This window comes from Homalodisca vitripennis, chromosome 1 (assembly GCF_021130785.1).
Source record: "Homalodisca vitripennis isolate AUS2020 chromosome 1, UT_GWSS_2.1, whole genome shotgun sequence".
Lineage (NCBI taxonomy): Eukaryota > Metazoa > Arthropoda > Insecta > Hemiptera > Cicadellidae > Homalodisca > Homalodisca vitripennis.
In genome coordinates, this window is record NC_060207.1 from 60,512,443 (window position 1) to 60,530,481 (window position 18,039).

The 18,039-nt window shown below is 31.9% G+C and overlaps 1 protein-coding gene across 1 annotated transcript in view; it reads left to right on the plus strand.

Moving 5' to 3' along the window:
- The window catches only part of LOC124362702, a 295,398-nt gene that overhangs the window by 170,792 nt on the left and 106,567 nt on the right, over window positions 1–18,039 (plus strand). Inside the window, exon 4 of the mRNA XM_046817420.1 lies at window positions 17,201–17,218. Coding sequence (XP_046673376.1) covers window positions 17,201–17,218 — 18 coding nt within the window. The remainder of the gene's footprint in view (window positions 1–17,200; window positions 17,219–18,039) is intronic.

Sequence of the window (18,039 nt, forward strand, 5' to 3'; positions counted from 1 at the left end):
CAATCAATACTAATTTAGGGACGTCAATGTCTCAATGAAAATTTTAATAACAATATAACTGAGGAGATACGTAAATGAACATTTTGTTTCTATATTATTCGTTTTTCTTCATTTTACTTTCATTATTTAGTTGGAAACATTTTATTCTCACTTTATACAGCGGAAAACAGCAGCTGGATGTTATACAGGGTGCTCCAGAACTCTCTACTAATCGTTTCAGGTAGTATTTCTGGAACAAAGGCAAACCAAAATATCATATTCAGACTTTTTAAAACTCGATATTATCCTAATGCTGCTATTTTGTCAATGAACTATACTTAATTTGAGAACAGCTTGTTGTAATAAATTGAGATTTTTTAATATACCTTTATAATATAAAGGCCTAATTTTGGAAAGTTTTTACAAACTTTATTTTCAAAATGGAGCCTTCTTAAAATATTAAACGTAACTATCTTAAAAACATATGAAAAAAGGCACATGGGGAGGCAATTAACGATATATTCTACAAAGGTGTGTGACAAATTTTAGAAGGAGGAATATAGTACTTTGTAGCAACTGACGATTAATAGATTTAACAACTAAATAATAATGAATATAAATATTGATAGAAAACGGGTAGAACACAAAATGCGTACATAAAGTAATACTTTTATTTCATATTGAAGTATCCTCAAACTTAATGTTTGAATTACCTATTATAAGTATTTCTAACGACAATTTTCTAACATTTAATATTAAACTAAAATATATTCTTGAAATATAAAATTATCACAGTTGAAACGAAGAGGTAAATATTTATTGCTTTACTAAACAGTTACATTTCAACTTTCAGAATTGGTTTCTGGGCCCGAATTGAGGTTTAATATTTCAGGAAAGAAGGCGAGCGAACAGAAGAGTAAAAGGAGCTCATGGGAAATCTACCAGCAATAAAGTTATTGTCGACTCAATTAATCATGGCCCAACCTAATCAAATCCAGCCTTTCTGCACAATGATCCTTATAAAATTATGATCCGAATGGAACATTCCAATGTAGAGACTGCTTTTGCATTTCATTACTTATACAAACTTCTAATACAAGGTCAGGAATATGTTTTATGCAAAATGGATGGAAATATTCACTCCTTTAATGTTTATTATTAAGAATAGTATTAATGCTTGTTAAATTAAGCACGCATTTATAGTACCCGAATAAAACATTATGATTGCCCCCACTCTACTGCAATGTACTGCGATGTACATAGCATACTCTTGCAGTATGCTATGTACATCGTAATTTTAAAATATAACAAATATTTCAAAAGGCCTTGAAACCTAAAAAAAAAGTTCGATGTATTCGTTATTTTGTTTTGAATACAAATGTTTTTTTTCTTTTGGTATTACACTATTTGCATATTTTTATTTCAGCAGTCCTTAGATACTTAGATATTAAAATACAGTTATAACCAGTTCAAAGTATAACCATCCAACTATTTAATTAGTACCACTCATTTATGAGTTAACCATCCATTGTTCAAACATGGGTGACGATTTCAGAGTACTAATCTAACAAACTACTACAGCTGTAGTAAACAATATGAAAAAACAGCAGTACCTAGAGAGAAGTAATCATATAAAATGATTACAAACTTGTGACTCTAATACATCGAGAGCTTACAGCAACGAATACACAATACAGTTAATTTTGTAATATGTGAACATGGATATAACGATACCACGTACGGACAAATCGTATACCTCTGTGTGGTTTTGGCCCACTGTAAACTCACCTGATAAGGGAACTGAAACTAACGAGCACACTTTCATCGTTTATGGTCTTTATTATTATACGATCACACATTATCTTAATGTTGTTGTCGTGCGTTTAATGTAATTAAATACTATGGCAAGAAAACGTATTATTGTGATTTTATCTTACTGAATTGCAATCGATGAGTAACACAATTTTATTTCCCAACTATAAAGACTTATTCTTTATAGCCTAAGACGTTTAAGAGTTTTAGAAGAAGAAAATGTTTTAGAATTATCTTTCAAATTGAAAGTTTTCTTGTCAGATAATTTTATGACTATATAGGGAATATATTGGCCAAGTCTCAGGTAAAAAATGTAAAATGATTTCATCTTTAAACATTTAATTAGGATTATAATAAAAATAAGAAAAGAGTAATACCGTATTTAACCTGTTTATTAATTTAGTAACAGTCCTTGTTTTTTGCAAGGACTGTTACTTGTATTAGTGTTGCTTTTGCAACACTAATATGCTTATTTTTATCGCTTAATATCGCTGAATTTTAAATTAATAAGATTCTATATTATTTCTTTAGCTAAAACCTTAAATCGGAAGAATTCCTCTGGGGTGTTTTCCACCTCACAAATACATCGCTAGATAACAAATTTTTATTCAGACATAGGAATTGAGAGAGAAGTCTAATGCGTCGTTATTAGGGGACCAGTTAGAGACAGTGCAGCCTCCAATCTTGTCTATGACCTTTGCAAATGTTATCAGTACAGTTGACCTTTTATTGTTGTTCTGTTTGATAAGATCCTCACACATGTCAGTGGCCTATGTGTACATGGGGGAGTAAGAATGAAAAAGATACAGGACTCTCATTTTAAAAACAACAAACTTAAAAAACGTATTAAGTAATTATGGCATTCTACTTGAGACATAAATTCGAAATTTCGTAGAAAATAGTTCTATTATTCAGTATATTAACCTATCATTTTTTATTTTACCATTTACTATTTTGGAGCCATAATTTAGAAGCCATTAGAAACGTCTAGTCTGATTGTTATTCCCGTGTTAAATTGATTTTCCAAACATCATATTAAGGTGAAATGTTCTTTATATCCCGTAGTATATCTCAGGAGAGGAATGTAGTACGTCCACTCTAGCAACTATAATTTGGAAGCTATTTCAACATTCGGGTATGATTGTTATTGCTGCGTTAAATTGATTGTCCTGACAGAAAATTAAGGTTAAATGTGCTCTATATCCCGCAGTATCTCCCGGGAGAGGACTGTCGTATGTTACAGTAAATATCTGTTTCTGCTACACACATCATATGTTGGTACGTTGCCAGACACATAGCTCGGGAGCTGGCTTATGTTGTTCCTTCCTCTTCCTTTACAGTTGTTTCACTCTTGCTATGGCATATGTACTTGTTTACATTCTTTTATTGCTTTAATTCGTAAGTGAATTCAATTTATTTATTGGCTAATTTCCATAAACATACGTGAATTTCATTTTCTGGGGAAAGGAAGGGGATCAAATGGGTTTATTAATCCCTTTATGATGTTGGATTAAATTTATAATTTTAAACTCATATTTATGGTACCGATGGACTCGGATGAACAACAGTAAATTATTATTATAAACCATATTGTATATCACTGTACCAATATATTGTACAGGACGGTATCCAATACCAATGTGATTAGGACGGTCGGCCTTATAATTTAGACGGAATTACACGATCAGATCTTATACTGCTGATCTGTAGGTTCCTGATAGTACAATAAGGCATAGGCCTACCTAATCAAAGATGATTAGAGATGTTTCCCCGGTTATTTTTGGACAATAAACGGTCGGGTATATTTTAAATGTTCTCGCTGTGTGCGTAGAAAATGTCAACAGAACCCTTCGCACACTTTTGCCTAAATTAGGACACAGAAACGTCCAAAATCCCCTAGGGACAGTTCAGCTAATTTGAGGTATACGTTAATGACCTTGTATAATGCTACGTGTTGTGAAATTTTTGCTACGTTACCGAGGCATTATCTCTGTATTATAATTTTATATTGGAGTTACTAAGAACGAACGAATATCAACCAGATGTAAAGAAATATATATTGAGTATGTCTGACATACTTTTATACATCAACAAAAACTGTTTTACTAAGTTAATTGTTATAACAAATAATTTGAACAGAACATTTTTAATGTCGATGTATGTGTGTTTTATTCAATTCCTAACATTAGCTTGCAAACTCTCTGTGTGTATATCGTTACACCATTACCACTTTTCATTACTTGATCGACCTGAATGTTTGTATATAAACTAAAATCCTTTGACAAATTGTTGTAAAACTTTTGACAATTAAATTAACCGGGCTCTTTTATAAATGCGTTGTTTAATAGTCTGCTGAATTTTATCCACGTATTCAACATAAACTTTGCATTACTACAACAGTGAATTTATTAATCAAACTGTTTTAATTAAATATATGATGTTTTGAACACAGAGGATGTAAACAAAGCGTTTTATTATTATTTATTAATTTTACTGTTCTATTTGAAATGTATAGTTCGCGAGGAGATAAAACAGAAGAGGAAAAGTGAAAAATGGAATGTGAAGCGCAATTAAATACTTATAACGAGCGATGCATAACAGCGAGCTACAAGACCTGATAGAGCTACCTCTGATAGAGTAGGAAGTGTCTGACAAAATGCTTTGTATCTTTACATAATACGATTTTTAAATAAAATCATACAAATGACTAAAGGATATGATTTCGTTTCCATATCTTAAAGTAGTCGGTATCATTAGGCATAACCGGTTCACTTTGTAGAGGTTACAAATGAGTTTATCAAGTTCAGAGGCTGTGCACTGGGCAGTATGTGTAGATGTGGAGCTGGTACCATATGTGAGGGCGAGTCTCACTCTGATGGAAAGCAACCGCAATCCGCTCCCAGCAGAATATCTGCTTGTGGTTGTTCCCTGCTCGTTGTATGTAGACGTAATTTTCACATTACATAATTCACTATTGGCCTGAAATTTGACTTAAAAACTAAAATATAATTATTTATTGGCACACATAAATTGTATGTCATAATGACGCTGCAGTTCTTTAGCGCCATTAATCATTAAGCGTCAAAAAAGAGTCGATGTAATCGACCGGACTGTACTTGCACCAGTTAAGTAACACAATGTAATCCTCGTGTTTTTACTGATACATAATTTATTGCATTCTCATAGCTGTAACCTTTTATGAAAAAGTAAGAATTAAATATTTTAAATAGCATTACTGGATCAGTTTTGGCGTTAGGCATTAATCGTACTTTTCACCAAACAACTAATCCAGCTTCAGGCACATCAAAATAGCCTCAAATTTGAGCAAATTGATTTGATTTTAGTTTCAACTACTTTTATGGGTAATTTAGGCGTATCTCCATTTTGAAGGAGTAGTCATTTTTCTGATGTGTACAAAATATGCTGTACTTTTATTATACAAATTTGTATTTTAAAGATTTTATTCAAATAAGTTTCTTAAGCTAAGTTTATATTTTAAGAAACGTTCACAAACACCAGGTATAGTAAAAATGGTGTATCAACGCAATAACTCTTAATCAACCCAATGTTTATCTGTTTCATTTCTAATTTTATTGTTACTGTATTGGATTTTATTGTTAAACATTTTAGGATACAACACATGTATTGACAATTGTCGACCACTTAGTTTTATTAAAAAATATTTGATTAATGTCTAGTAAAATATATTCCCCACCTAACAATAGTGCTTGGAAGTTTTTCAGTTTCATATAAATCTTTAAGTCTATATGATGAAAAATGACATTAATAAGTTACCAATATACTTACAAATAAAAGACGTGAGAGGGCAGAATGAATGAAAATATTATCGAAAGAGAGTCTGAATCTTTAGATTGGAACAGGTAGTGGAGGTGTGCAGTAACAGAAAGACTATTGACCGTGTTACTATTAGCAAATTCATTCTCTTACTCCCTCTGTTTGCTGTTTGCAACAACTTCTCATTGTTATGCATTGGTTTTGAGAACTTGCAGCAACTCGTATTGGGAAGGATAAGTCTTTGTTCCCTTGTCATTATTTCACCTGGAAATATTCCAAAGTTTAATCCTGCATTAGCAAGATAATATGGTTCAATAAAGATACTGTAGGTTCAAACTTAAATCTGAAAATGTATTCTTAATAACACGTAAACATTGCTTCATTTGATATAAACAGTCTTTCCATTGTATAATCAATATATTGTATAAGTGTAGATATTTATATGAATTAAATAGTAATAAGAATCAATTTTCAAAGCCATAGTTCAACTGAACTCGTTTTAAAATTTATGGTCAAATAACAGTTTATGATATTAGATATAATATAAGTAGCATTTTGCACGTTTAAAAAAATACAATAGACAAATTATAACGGTCAAGTATGAATGCGTATACGAGTAACATGCATATTATTTTAAATCTTTTTATTTGTACAGTAAAAGTTATAATAAAAAAGTATAAAAAGTGCATTATCTGTAAATAATAAGTTATATTTGTAATTGATTGTAAAGTAAAGGTTTTATTTTTATAAAAATATTCGTATCTTTCTTATTCATATAAAGAGTCATAATTAATGGCATAAAGAAAGATCAAAGTCCACAGCACTCCATCCAACTAAAGACCACAAATAATTTTATGAAAGAAATAACTAACAAATTTATAAACTACTCTACTCATAATTGACAAAAAAAATGCAGTGTTTTCTAATCACTAATAAAGATCTGGGTAGTTTTAATCAGTATCACCAATAAAAGTTTCACTGGCAAACCAAATACAAATGTAAATACTAAACACTAATAACATGTTTCTCAATTTTCATGAAGTAATTTCTTCACGTTCCTAAAAAAGTTCATGAAAAATTTTCATATAAAAACGCTTGTATTTAGGCTATTTTACTGTCAGTCTCTCGTGAAGATTGATAGACGCCTGGGGCTGAAACCAGTTAAAGTACAGAATTAAATTTATTTGTTATAGATCGAAATTTTAACATTAAATAGCATCTTTAGCATCATATATTGCCAATAATTACCACTCTAGTTGCATATAGGGAAATGTAAATGAGATAATATAATACAAAAGTAACAAAAATAAAAGTACAACCACAAGACCTTAACAAAGAATAACTAAAAGGTCAAGAATCTTGAGCAATATTGAACTATATGTTTCGTACGATAAACAATCAGCTAATCAGATCTACTTCTCTGGATACAAATCCAAGCTAAATTGTATAATTGATCCAAACTGACCAATCTGTTACACTAAAACGACCACATTCATTAATATAAACGTTTAACTACGATTTATGGACAATGTATTTAACAAAACGGCAACAAAAAGACATTCTATCAATCCCTTTACGAAAAAAACATAATATATGAGAGTGATTCTTACGATTGGCTATAACAATAAAATATTGCCTGTCAATCAACAGAACAAATAGACCAGTATTTTTTCTGGTAAAAATGTATTGTGCTGTTCATGATAGACTAATTAAACTAAAAACTAAAAATTAGTTCATGCATACGAGATAGATACACACGAAGACTGAACACAGAGCCAGATCGCGGATAGATGATGATCAGTTTAACAATATACTGTCATCTGTTAATTGTATGAAAAGGTAGTATTTTGCATACATACATACGAGATAGATACACACGAAGATTGAACACAGAGCCAGATCACGGATAGATGATGAGCAGTTTAACAATGTATTGTCATCTGCTAATTGGCTGGAAAGGTGATTTTTGCATTCATGCATACAAGATAGATACACACGAAGATTGAACACAGATCCAGATCGCGGATAGATGATGCTCAGTTTAACAATATACTGTCATCTGTTAATTGTATGAAAAGGTAGTATTTTGCATACATACATACGAGATAGATACACACGAAGATTGAACACAGAGCCAGATCACGGAAGATGATGAGCAGTTTAACAGTGTATTGTCATCTGCTAATTGGCTGGAAAGGTGATTTTTGCATTCATGCATACGAGATACATACACACAAAGATTGAACACAGAGCCAGATCACGGATAGATGATCAGTTTAACAATATACTGTCATCTGTTAATTGTATGAAAAGGTAGTATTTTGCATACATACATACGAGATAGATACACACGAAGATTGAACACAGAGCCAGATCACGGATAGATGATGAGCAGTTTAACAATGTATTGTCATCTGCTAATTGGCTGGAAAGCTTTGATCCTTCATGTCATCTGGGCTCTAATCTATCCCACTTATTTCTCTCTCATTACATCCAGACCGGTTTACAATTTACTCTTTTCTCTAACATTTCTCATCAGTGTTAATTACGTTTTTCAACTTTTTTTGTATAGTCTTCTGAATTTGTTATTTTCATGTAGCTGTTTGTTTAATCTAAAATATCCACTGGGAGATCAATACATGCAATTACTATACGTTGGATGTAAAGCAATCGACGTTTTTATGGATAATTATTCATATACTAGCAGTTAGCCGCGGCTTTGCACGCTATTTCGTAGATATGACCAATTCTGGTTCGAGTAGGCTGTGAAGTCTACTTCTGTTCAAAGACAACTAAGATAGGATTCATAACAGTCTTTAATTTATAATCATTTATAATAACAGTTAGATTACTTTTTCTTTCATATCTTCACTGCTAGCAGTTACCCGCTGCTTTGCACTCAATTTAGTAGGTGTAGCTCGTGCACTCACTGCTAGTTTGAGTGAATTATATTTCCGACGCCATTGAGTTTGCCTTGTTGCCGCCAATAAAATATGTCATAAAGTTAAGTTGGTATGGTATTTATGGCCATTGTAGTTTAGTTAGTTACTTATTTAGTATTTTTTGTTTGATAGTTAATTTTGCCTTTGTTTCTCGACCAAGAAAATCTCACATCACAGGCCAGATAAGCCTACTTCTGCCAAAATACAACTAAGATGAATTTTATAACATTTATATAATTTATTTGCAAAGTTATATAGTAACTTTGTCTTTTTATCTAATTCTTAATAATTGCTAAAAATTTTAAAAAAGTGCATTAACAACAACACTATTTACGTGTTTGTTTCTTTATATACTGAAAAATATTTTTAATATATTATTTTTTTTATAATTTTAGAATATTAAGAGCTGGATTTTATAAATTTGTTCAAAAACATCTATAGCATAGTTCAAACTTCAAAGGAAGTCTTCGGAGTCAAATGCTGACTATCTTATGTTTTAGCGCATTTTATAAGGTAGATGAGTCAAAATGAGCTACAAAATGTCTTTCAACATTCATCTTGAGTTCAGTAATATTGTTCAGTGGCCCATAACGGTCAGATTCGGAACCTATCTCTATACGGGACAGCCGTTGGCCTCATGGTAGGCCAGGATCAGAGTTAGTGCTAGGGCAGGTTCAAATCCTGATTGTTCAAATTTTTCTCTTTTGTCAACATTGTGCTGTACCGACCGACCCTTCTCCCAAAAGTGTATAAGATCCTCACACATACCAGTGGCCCAAAGGAATGGAGTTTATGAAGCTAAAATGCAGATTGAATTCTAAAAAATGTGACTGGCAGATAATTTCATAATTTGAAAGAGGAAATAGGTAGATAGCATGTTTGCTGTATATTTCTATTGTAACACACGGCCTTATCCTACTAGAACGGTTTTATTAGTTTAGGCATCGGTTCTCGATGATTCCTAAGGCAAAGATTTTACCTGTCGAAGGAAAATGTTAAGGTCTACTTGACTTCAGATATTGTAGTTACCTATCTCCTTATAAGGATGAATTATAGAATATATCATAACATATCTATGTGTTATTTTACAATATGTTCTTCATTCTGGTAACGTTTTTCTTCATTGAAATAAAAGCGACAGTTGTACTGAATTTAATAATATATATTACACAGTAATATATATTGCTGTAATATTATTCCTTACTAGCAACCTATAATGTTGTAAAACCTCTGATGATTTACCATAGAACAATTCACTGTTTTCTGCCAAATGTGAACATAAATTTTTCTACATAAAGTGATATAAATAAATAATGAACTGCTAGCTTTTTATATACAAAAATAATTACAGTTAATTAATTGTACTTGTAAATACAACCGAATTGTAGTTTGACTTATGTACAGTTTCAATGTGTGGTTAAACAGTTAATACATTACTTGTTAAGTTTTCTTTCGTAGTTAAAAATAAAGTAAAGACTAGCCAAGTATAAAATACTCTTAAATCAGTAGAGCATTTCTTTTGATCCGCTGAGAAACCGTAATGAAATAAATGTATGACTGCCTATTTTGTAATTCAAATAAAATTCATCCCCCATTGAAGCCACTCTACGTTACGGTATTAGTCTGCTATAGAAGAATCAATCGCCTTAAAGATATTTCTTTCTTGTAAGGACTCCTGAATGATTTTCTCTCGGAAATTGATCGGTCTTTTACAAATCTCCATTCAGTGACTCCCTCTTCAAGAATTAGCAGGATGAGGATGATAGATTGGTCCGTTGATGAAAAGAACCCACTCCCTTCCTCGTCCTAATTAGTTTAACTGTCTATGGAGATCCAGAGATATTTTTGTAGTAATTAATCAACGTTTTCTCCTTAGTGCATCAACGTGATGCAGTTTTGTTCCTTCTACATTTTATTAAAATACATGAGTTATGTACAAAATAAGATGCAGTACTGGCAAGATGGATATAGTTAAATATGAAGATAAACACATTTACTGTAAGATAGTACATGGTACTATTTAGTAACTAAAATATTAACTGATCATGATAGTTTTATGAATAGGCTGTAATTAATTTTGTTTTAACATTAAACCTGAAATATCAATATCAAATATGAACGTTTTACAATAAATTTATGGACACAAATAATATAGCGTTATCGTATTCTTTTTATTGATCTGTAAGTGTGTGAGTAAAAAAAAAACAAGACACCAGATACAAAGATTTCAATACGAGTATGATGTTAAAATCATGGCTATACGTGTGTTTGCTTTAACAAATATTTTCTTTTTCTGTGAATTCCTACAATAGTAAGAAAAAAAATGGAAAGATTAGATTATATTTGTATTATTATTTATTAGTACTTATTTGTGTATCATTATGAACCCCAACAAGGCCTTCTTAAAATCATATCCTTTATCTATCCGTCCGTGTGTCTGTGTCTGAGACTATGCTCTCGGGTTTTTTTGAAGATAGTTGTGAGATATTCTGGGTGATTTCACATAAAAGAAAATGTTTAAAGTTATCAGGTGCCGAAAAAGTAAATATCAACCACTGCATCCTGTGTACATATTCTACATTAACCAGTAGGAGAGTAAATATCTGTTGTTTACAATCTTCTGTCTGGGGAATTTTAAATTACGAGTATGTAATACTTACAAAAATTAAACAAATTAAATTTCCAAATAGAGTTTGATTATGACACGAGATCAAGCAAAGATTGCTAGAACTATTGTCAGAGCAAAATTCTAAAGAGTTCAACACATTTTTGCTCCTTATAATGTTGTGTCTTGACCTGATTTTTCGCTGGTCGTTATGTTTTAACTGTTATTACAAGAAAACTACTATAGTTTAATCATTATATAACAGTTGGGTTTGATACAAAACCAATACAAGTCGCAAAGTAATTACTTTTTTCTTGCCTTGGAGTATTGAAGAAGTTAAGGACATACTGTCAAAATGCTTTAAATTACAAAAATGCTGTTGTGAAATAACCGGTTTCTTCTAAAAACAAGTTTTAAATAATAGACCACTACAGGATTATAAACCTTAATTGGCAAACACCCACGAGCGAGGGGGTCTTACATCCATCAAGGGTTGGTCAGGGGCCAGGCACATGTCCAACTGTTGGCTCTATCCACCCACATCCCTTCGCCACAAGTACTAATTAAGCACCAATGTTGGATAAAATACCGAAACATGTTTAAACATCTCCCGTTAGTTAGAGTATTGTGACCATTGTTTAATTAGATAATTGTGGTTACATACATGTTTTTATTGATAACATTTTGAGTCCCACAATAACTTAAGTGTTTTAGCATATTATAAAAGTATTACTTATATTTCATAACACGCAATGCCTACTAAAAACGTGTACAACAAGTACTTTCAAACGGTTTAGTATAAGGAATGAAGAATAGGATATTCTCCTAGAAATAGGAGGACATTCGACTATACCTTTCCACTAACAGCAAGTCTTACATATTATTAAAACACATGGGAGAATGTTGAACCTTTGAAGATACTACGCGTATTATTGTTCCAATAAGAGCCTAGTATAATCTACATGAAAATGCCATAATTTATTCAGTATTTAACTTAAGAAAGTTAATAATTGTTATGAGAATTAAATCAAACTGATACAAATGAGTATCGAAAGACCCAACAGAACGTATAACAAGTCTTAACAATCAATCCAACAAAGTAACAATCACACGATAAAATGTTATGATTGTACTTACAGTTTCCTTATTCTGAAATTTGTTCGTTGTTGGTTATCCGTGTCCAATATATCAGCGTATTCTTATTTTTACCTGAATTTTGACAATTTTGCCCCAAAATATATAGGAGCTCTTTCTATCAAGAGTGAAGTAATCTGCGAGTTACTAATCAAATGTTAGTTACAGACGTCCTGTTACTCAGGTAGTGGGTACTTAGGCTTCTTGAACTTACTAGTAAAGGATTCCAATATTTGTTACAGAACCACTGTCATTGCAGATTGATCTATTTCAGAGTGATTTCTTTGCGGTACATGTTTTAGTGGTTAAAGTGAATAACTGGCAGGTTTGACTTAAAATGGTGATCGCTTAAGGTTGTCTCTGTTCGGAAGCAAATGGGAAAGAATTTTGGACCAGGTTTATTCGTATCAGATCAGCTGTGAATCTGTTGAGAAGGCGGAGTCAGCAAAGGAGTTTGTTTTCAACCGGATAAATTGCGTTCGGTTAACCGGAAACGTTAATAATAACAAGCTAGTTACAGATCCAAATCCAATATGAAAGGCATGAAATAAGTTTAAGACAATTATTTGAATTGATTTTTTAACACTGTGTCGTGTTATATTGCTTTAAAGTTAAGTAGAGGTTAATTTAATTTTGATTTTCCCTTTCTTCATACTTTTATATTTATAAACGTTTAAACCTCCAGCAACGTCTATTATGAGTTGAATTCTGTGCATGTACACAGACAAACTATATTTAATATGTAGGACGATATATAAAGGAGGACAGGTACAAATACCTAACCTCAAACACCATAGATTAAGAGTACATCGCATCTGGAAAGAGTTAAAGTGAACTGTAAATAAATAAAGTTGGAACGATTCCAAGGCGAACATCAACACCAGATGATACACGTCCTCCAGTGTGTCGCAGTACGAAAGCGCTACAAACAAACAATCCTGCAAGAGTGTTTGATTTTTAGAAATTTCTAGTTTGTCCGCAACATGCAATACAGTCCAGGGGCAATTCATTGTCTGGAAATCGGGATTGTATGATAAGCAGATGGTCAATATTACCAATGCAAAGCAACATCTAAATTATTCCTAAAATGTTTCACTCTTCATACTTTTATCTTTGCTAGTGTATTGGGAGTGGCTGAACCACAGAAAATATAAAACACAGTCTGACTGGAAAACAGTTCACAGGGCGATCCTTCGGCCAGACCTGGAACTACCATTTACTGCATATGGCGCAACACAAGTGGATTATGTCTACTGGTTCTACTAACCTCGGAGAGACGATTCGCTTTCAGTTGTCTTTGGACTGCATTTTATGATCTCTGATTTTGTGTGTACATGACATAGCTGTAGTAGCAAATAATATAAACTACAACTGAAATATTAAACAAATATTTTTGATCAGACTGACAGTTACTAGGCTGCCTCTATGTATTTTTCTGTGGTTTGTCCATTTTAACATATACTGTACTAATGTATTTCGTTAATTATCCACTTGAGAAAGAAACCAGTTTTTATTTTAAATCTGGAAACGTTGTATTGCTGATTATTTGAATCACAAAACGACAGGAACATCTCCGTTACCGTCAAGGATTGGTTGCAAGAAGTCTTTTATTATTAACTACATAACACAAATATGTGACGAAGAAAATGGAAATAAATGAAAGGAGGAAAAGCCATATTACCTGCAAAATAATAAACAATGAATAAAAATTTCCGACAAGGATGGATTTAATAATGGATACAATTTTTAGCCACTAAGTGGATGGAAGAAAAAAATGCAATGTAGTAAAATAAATCGTAGAAAACGTAGTTTGCAAGGACTTCACAAATAACAACTCATTTTCCTTCATACACCATATTAATATACAAATTAACACTGTAAGCCTGTCTACAATCCTGGGGCCCATCATGTGCCTAGACTAGCCTGGAGATTACGAGGATTAAATTTTCATAGATCTAAACTGCCTTTTTTTATTCTGAGATTAATTAAATTCCGTACCTCGTTTATTTACCTTTTATCCGAGTAGTGCTGAATCATTTAGTTTTTTACGATTTTCCAATGCATAAGTTACAACTGAACACAACATGTTGCCTGTTAGTTAAAAATTGATGTATTCTTGTTTAGTTGGCAACATTTAAAATTAGTAAAAGACTCAACTCCTTGTTTTTTTGCACATTATATTCAAATATCGACTAAAAATTTCAAAACCTAGGATTTTAATTTAAAATTAATTTCTACTAGAGCAATAACTAATTTAGCCCTTAAACTCGCTAATGTCCAGTTTATATTCAATGTTTGCGGTAATAGTACTGTAGTAGTGTATGTACAGGAAATTAGTCAATAACGCTATTCTGGAACCAATTACTGTCTGGACGGTGTGGCTTTAATATCAAACGAGGTTTTAATTTTGCTTCCGCAACATAATGCAGCGAGTGACAAAAGTGGAACTGATGTTTACCAGGCTCTGCGAATAATGCTTTGTAATCAAAATCACAGAATTATTCTTTATTTATTTTTTTATTCTTTTGAACTAAACAGGTGTAGTAATATTAGTTATTTAAGGTAATATTTTAATTAGGTATTATAATTTGTATCAGTGCTTACGATTACAAACAAATTGTAGATTTACTTTTTAATCAAAGGCTCATGTTTGTAACAACTAGTGGCAGTTTCCGATGTCAACCACAAGAAAGCTAGAACCAAATTATATAATCTTATATTTGCAGAGCTCAAAAGATAATTATCATTGAAGCCAAGGCCTTGAAACGACGAAGGCTAGGTATTAATATTTCATGGTTGGATTAGAAAAGTTATCCATTTGTTTAATGTCAAGAAAGGTTTTGCTCGGATGCCTTTAAAATGTTCACTCCAGAAACAAAAATATCTATAATAATAGTGACTTGGTTTTTTCACTTAGGACAAGAAGCTGAGGTAACCTTTAATAGTACTTTGCCCTAAAAGAAGTTTTGCGTTGGCTTACTGAATGACGAAATATTCAGGACGAGTAAGATTGGTGATGGAGACAGCCTACTGTCGAGGTCGGGTTATATCCACCAGGAGGACAGCGCACACTATATTTCAGCCTTGACACCTTAGTAGAAGGGATTAGTTCAATTCCACCCTCTTCTAGTCAGAGCAGGTAGGGGACAGTACACCCTCATGTTTAGACTCGCAACAACATTTAACAACAAAGGGAACTCCAACAGCTATCCTCCGCAGTAAACTAAACCTAGCGATAACCCGATATATAGAAATTTGCAGCAAACTTGGCGATCCTAGACACCCATGAGGTTGTCCCGATGTGACACCGGCTTTTGCTGTACTCTGTCTAGGGCATAAACAATCCAGATGTAAACCCTCCTGGATCATTATTAACTTTGTACGACATAATAATTAGAAATAATAAACTACACAATATAGCCCTTTAGCGCCTTTTACTTTAAGGTACTGGTTATAATGAGAAAGCTATTTTGAAAAATGAATATCAACAACTTTAAAAGTTCATAACCGTTATATTTTGGTAAAACACTGTGTAATAGGAATGAATGTAGAATACATAATGCGAATGTCAATTCGCAATAGCCATAAATCAGGAGAATGGGAAAAGTTTAAGTAGTGGAGTGGGAGTGAGAGGAGGGAATAGGGGAGGAACCCTCGTGTCAGAATATTCACCCGACCTGTCTCTGGACTAATTTAATACTTCTTTCTCGCTTCCGTTTCCTGGTTATACTGGTTCCTTATCACTGACTGACATGAAATTTCGTAGATTGTTTCTGGTTTTGTATGTGCTTAGCTATTAGTTGTGTTAATGAAACTTGTTTTGGCTGGAGAATCCTTCAAGCACTTAAGACTGTTGTTGAAGACAATTCTTTTGACACTTTAGCAAATACATATAAAACAAAAGATTAAAACTTAAACTCAGTAACTTCAGTCCAATACAGACATTCCTCTAAAATTTAGTCGCTAAAAAACTAAATGTTAGAAATGTTATTTCAATGTAATATTTGGTATTATTTCAAGTTGTATATGTATGGTATAACTGTTTTCTATAACCTCGTTGTTTGTAGAACAATTGTTCAATGAAGGTAACGGGTTTTAAATGTTTAAGTAATGAAATATTTACTGTTTGGACAATTATTTTTCGGGTTTGCAAGTACAATGCCAATTCTTTGTAAAGGACATCATTATAAAATGTTTTAATCACGTTCTCGTTTTATGAATTTTGAGTTATTTTTTTTTCGAGGAAACATAATAGAAAAGGTATAATAGAGCGTGTTCTACTCATCTTAAAAATGTCTAGGCAAACTAATAGGGGTATTCTAATTTTACATTCATTAAAATCATTACAATGTTTAGAGTAAATTATTCCATCTTTTTCTAAAAATCATCTAAAACTACATTTTTGAAAGAAGTGTACTGAATATTTTTATCATATACTGTACAATGTAGGCCTTCAATCAATTTTTGCTCGATGTCAAATGCGGGAAATGATTGACTATCATTTGTTTTACGAGTTCTCTGGATTATTTGCCTGTGACGTCTACAGTATTTTATACTGTACATTATACGATGCTGAATAGCATCATATCATCTAATAGCATTTCCAGTACATATTTGATAGAAGTTGGGCGAATACTAACCATAAATAACACCGTTCTTAATTTTGCCGTATTTAAGAAGTTCTTTATAGGATTTGTCATAATTTTAGTTTTCACATTGTATACCGACAACGGAAAATTAAACAATGTCATTACTCTTTCACAATATCCTATTGTCTGCAACATTAGCGAAGCGAAAATCACAAAATTCTTCCCCTCTTTTAAACAACAACTGTGATGACATTTGTTAACTTAAATTCCCAAAATTAAATGTAAGTTTTAAAAGACCTGCAAGTTCATCTTCAAATGCATTTAACCATTTTTTTCTGTTACAGGGATTATTACTACGACAGGTATGTACCTACCTACTCTGTGTCTACCCAGCCTAGGTCAGTGCATGCCACGTAAATCTCTATGTGTACTACTTCATTCAGCATGCATTTATATATTTATACGTTCTAACCACGAACCACTCATATGAAAAAAATAAAAGTAGGTTATAGTTTATAGTGTACATTGCGTGTTCTTTAGTGTAGTTGTACAGGCATAACACGCCCGATGTTTTAAAAAGTGCAGATCGGTTTGTGACCTCTGTACATTACTATAATAATACATGTGTTGTTATTTGAAACAATGATTAATTTTTAGTTTTAGACAAATTATTTATAAACATGATTTTGGAGAATTAATTGATGTATTGGAGTAAACAGAATAAAATCGCATAATATTAATTCCTGGTTTTATCAAAATTATACGTTGTTTTTTAGTTTTTCCTTATTTTTGTATTATTATTATGTGCATTACATAATAGCTTAAACCGTTTTATAGTTAATAATTTTACAAATTTTCTTGATCAAACTAAGATATGATTAAGTTTACAAAAATAATTGAATTTTTTTATACTCACGTCGATTTTATTGAACATCCGGGTGCCTCAATGTCTGAGACGTCGGACTATGGATCTGAGCTAGATGCAGCGTTGATTCAAATCCTGTCTTTGTTCAGCTGTTTTGAATGGATAACATCCAATTTGGTTGATATATTAATTGAAAAAAAAACAGTAAATTAAAATGTGTTTTCCAAAAAAAAAAATAATAAATAAATAAAAATTGCGTCTCTAATGAATATCCATACATTCTATAATATCATAAGAAGAAAATGTACTAAAGATCAT